At 55.3% G+C, this 2,519-nt stretch overlaps 1 protein-coding gene across 1 annotated transcript; it reads right to left on the bottom strand.

The window, feature by feature from the left end:
- Positions 1-257: 257 nt before the first annotated feature.
- Positions 258-1,754, bottom strand: LOC119358546 (cytochrome P450 76M5-like). The gene has a single exon (XM_037625037.1). It carries the CDS (start codon positions 1,752-1,754, stop codon positions 258-260), a length of 1,497 nt encoding a protein of 498 aa, XP_037480934.1.
- Positions 1,755-2,519: the final 765 nt, after the last annotated feature.

Below are 2,519 nucleotides of genomic sequence, written 5' to 3'. Positions count from 1 at the left end.
AGTAGCTACGTCCACACGTGTGGGCAATTCTATTGTTCGCCGACACACAACCCATGTAGACTGCCCCCTACTTATGCCACACACGATGTGTGGATGAATGCCTATTATGTCGCACGTGTAGTGGATATCGGTGTCCTTCTTCTTTTAACGTGTCCATCACACATTGTTCGATGTCGGGTGTGTGATAAGTGTGTCTTAATTGCACTAGTCTACATTTGTATTTGTGTAAGACCGTTTTATCAATCATTGTACATGTCTTAGGTGATCACGACGGGCACGGCCTTGAGTGGGACAGCCATCACATTTGCAGTGGTAAATCTCTCGCTCACGTCCAACTCCGCCGCGGAACCGCCGTCCGGTAGCCGCCACTCGAACGCGTGCAGCAGCGAGGCCAGGATGAACGGCACCACGCGCTCCGCCATCGGCACGCCGGGGCACAGCCTCCGGCCGGACCCAAACGGGATGAACTCGAAGGCCTTGCCCCGGAAGTCCACCACCTGGTCTGCCTTGCCCAGGAACCTCTCCGGGACGAACTCGTGGGGTCTCTCCCACGCCGCCGGGTCCCGCATTATCGCCCACGCGTTGAAAATGACCGTTGAGCCGTTCGGCACGGCGTAGCCGCCGATCTCCACGCCTTCCTCCACGGCCCGGTGTGGCAGCAGTATCGCCGCCACCGGGTGCAGCCGCATAGCCTCCTTTACCACGGCTTGCAGGTACGGCAGGCTCGCCGCGTCGGTCTCGCCGATGGTCTCCTTGCCGCCAAGAGCATCGTCTATCTCCGCGCGGACCTTTGCCATGACGCTTGGGTTCCGAAGCAGCTCCGCCATTGCCCACTCTAGGGTGATGGACATGGCGTCGCTCCCGGCCGCAATGACCTCGAACACTATGGTTGTCAGGCTGTCGCGAGCCATCTTGCCTGTGGACAAGAGCTCGAGGAGCGAGTCGAGGAAGTCACAGTGCTTCTCCGTGGAGGCGTTGGCAGCTGCCATGCGACGGTCAATTATGCCATCCAATATGAGGAAGATTTTCTCGAAGCGTATCTCGGTCCAGCGACGCCATCCTTGCAAGTCGAGGGGTCCAAGGAAAGGGAAAAGATCGGAGACATTCGGCTTCGCGATCACCTCGATGAGGTCCTCAACGAGCTTCCTCACCCCCTGGGCCGACTGGCCGCCCATGTCGACCACGTCGACGGAGCAGAACGAGCTCGACACGAGGTTTAGCACGCCGCCGTACAGTGCCTGGCCGACGTCCAACTCTGTGCCGGCGCAGTCGCGGAAGTAACTCACCATGTCCCGCACCTTACGCTGGCGGACGTCGAGCGCCCCGGCGAGGCTGCGCGGGGAGAAGACGTTGGTGGCCACGATGCCGCGCAGGCTCTTCCAGAGCGGGTCGGAGCTGGGCAGCCATATCATGGACCGGTCGGAGAAGCCGAGCGCGCGGGCGGCGTCCGGGATGGCGCGCGCAGCCAGGCGCCGGTCGTGCTTCGCGAATGCCTCCCAAGCCGCGTCGCGCGAGGACACGATCACGGCGGTGGTGAGGCCGAGCTTGAGTGTCATGACGGGGCCGTAGGCGCGAGCGAGGCGCGCGAGGGTGTGGTGGAGGTTGCCGCCGAGGCTGAGCACGTTGCCGACGAGAGGGAGCGGCGTGGGACCCGGTGGCATCCGCCCCGTGCCCGCACGGCGTGTGTGTGCCAGGCAGTAGAGGAGCGAGACGACCACGAGCGTCGGCCATAACAGCCAAAGCACGATCTCCATTCGCTGGTTCGTGTGGTGCGGGTTGCTGAGGTGAGAGTCCGTCGTGGTATATTTATACCTGCTGGTATCCTGCATCTAAGCGATATACGATACACAACCCTGCCAGTGTACGTTGATTGAGGTTGCAACCCTGTATTCTCTTCTACCTATCAATGAAAAGATACACTCTTAAGTGTGTTCACGAAAAAAAATGTTGCACAACGGGTCAAGTCCGTATCACCGCCGAACAACTGCAACGTCCCGATGTGATCTATCTACTCCCTCCGTCTAAAAATACTTGTCATTGAAATGGATGTATCTAGATGTATTTTAATTCTAGATACATCTATTTTCATTCATTTTGATAACAAGTATTTTCGGACGGAGGGAGTACTTGGTAATTCATCTGGTGACTTCACGGTCGCCAAAGAAGCTCCAAGTAGCATCAAACATTTCCGATGAGATCTATGGAGCTATTTTTCAGGAATACTTTCAATTTATTTATCTTTAATCATGACAGTACAACAAACGCTACAAATAATAAAAATTACATCCAGATTCGTAGATAACCCATCGATGATGTCACGGTGTCATATCGGAACTGTTGATACCCTGCTTTTTTCGTTGTACAATTTCTACTTTTTTTCGGGTTTGTACAATTTCTACTTTTTTTCGGGTTTGTACAATTTCTACTTGACGTGTTACATAAGCTAGACTTCAAAAAAAATATGAACACAAGCTGGACTTAATTTTGGTACACTGTTCAGCGGGGAGTGGTGGTTTAGT

The sequence above is a fragment of the Triticum dicoccoides genome, chromosome 2A, assembly GCF_002162155.2.
Source record: "Triticum dicoccoides isolate Atlit2015 ecotype Zavitan chromosome 2A, WEW_v2.0, whole genome shotgun sequence".
NCBI classification, from domain to species: Eukaryota; Viridiplantae; Streptophyta; class Magnoliopsida; order Poales; family Poaceae; genus Triticum; species Triticum dicoccoides.
The sequence above is the reverse complement of the archived record's forward strand: the minus strand, read 5'-3'. Positions and strand labels throughout refer to the sequence as shown.

Excerpts from the sequence above, each read along its gene's own strand:
- LOC119358546 (XM_037625037.1), bottom strand. The coding sequence starts at position 1,754 with ATGGAGATCGTGCTTTGGCTGTTATGGCCGACGCTCGTGGTCGTCTCG.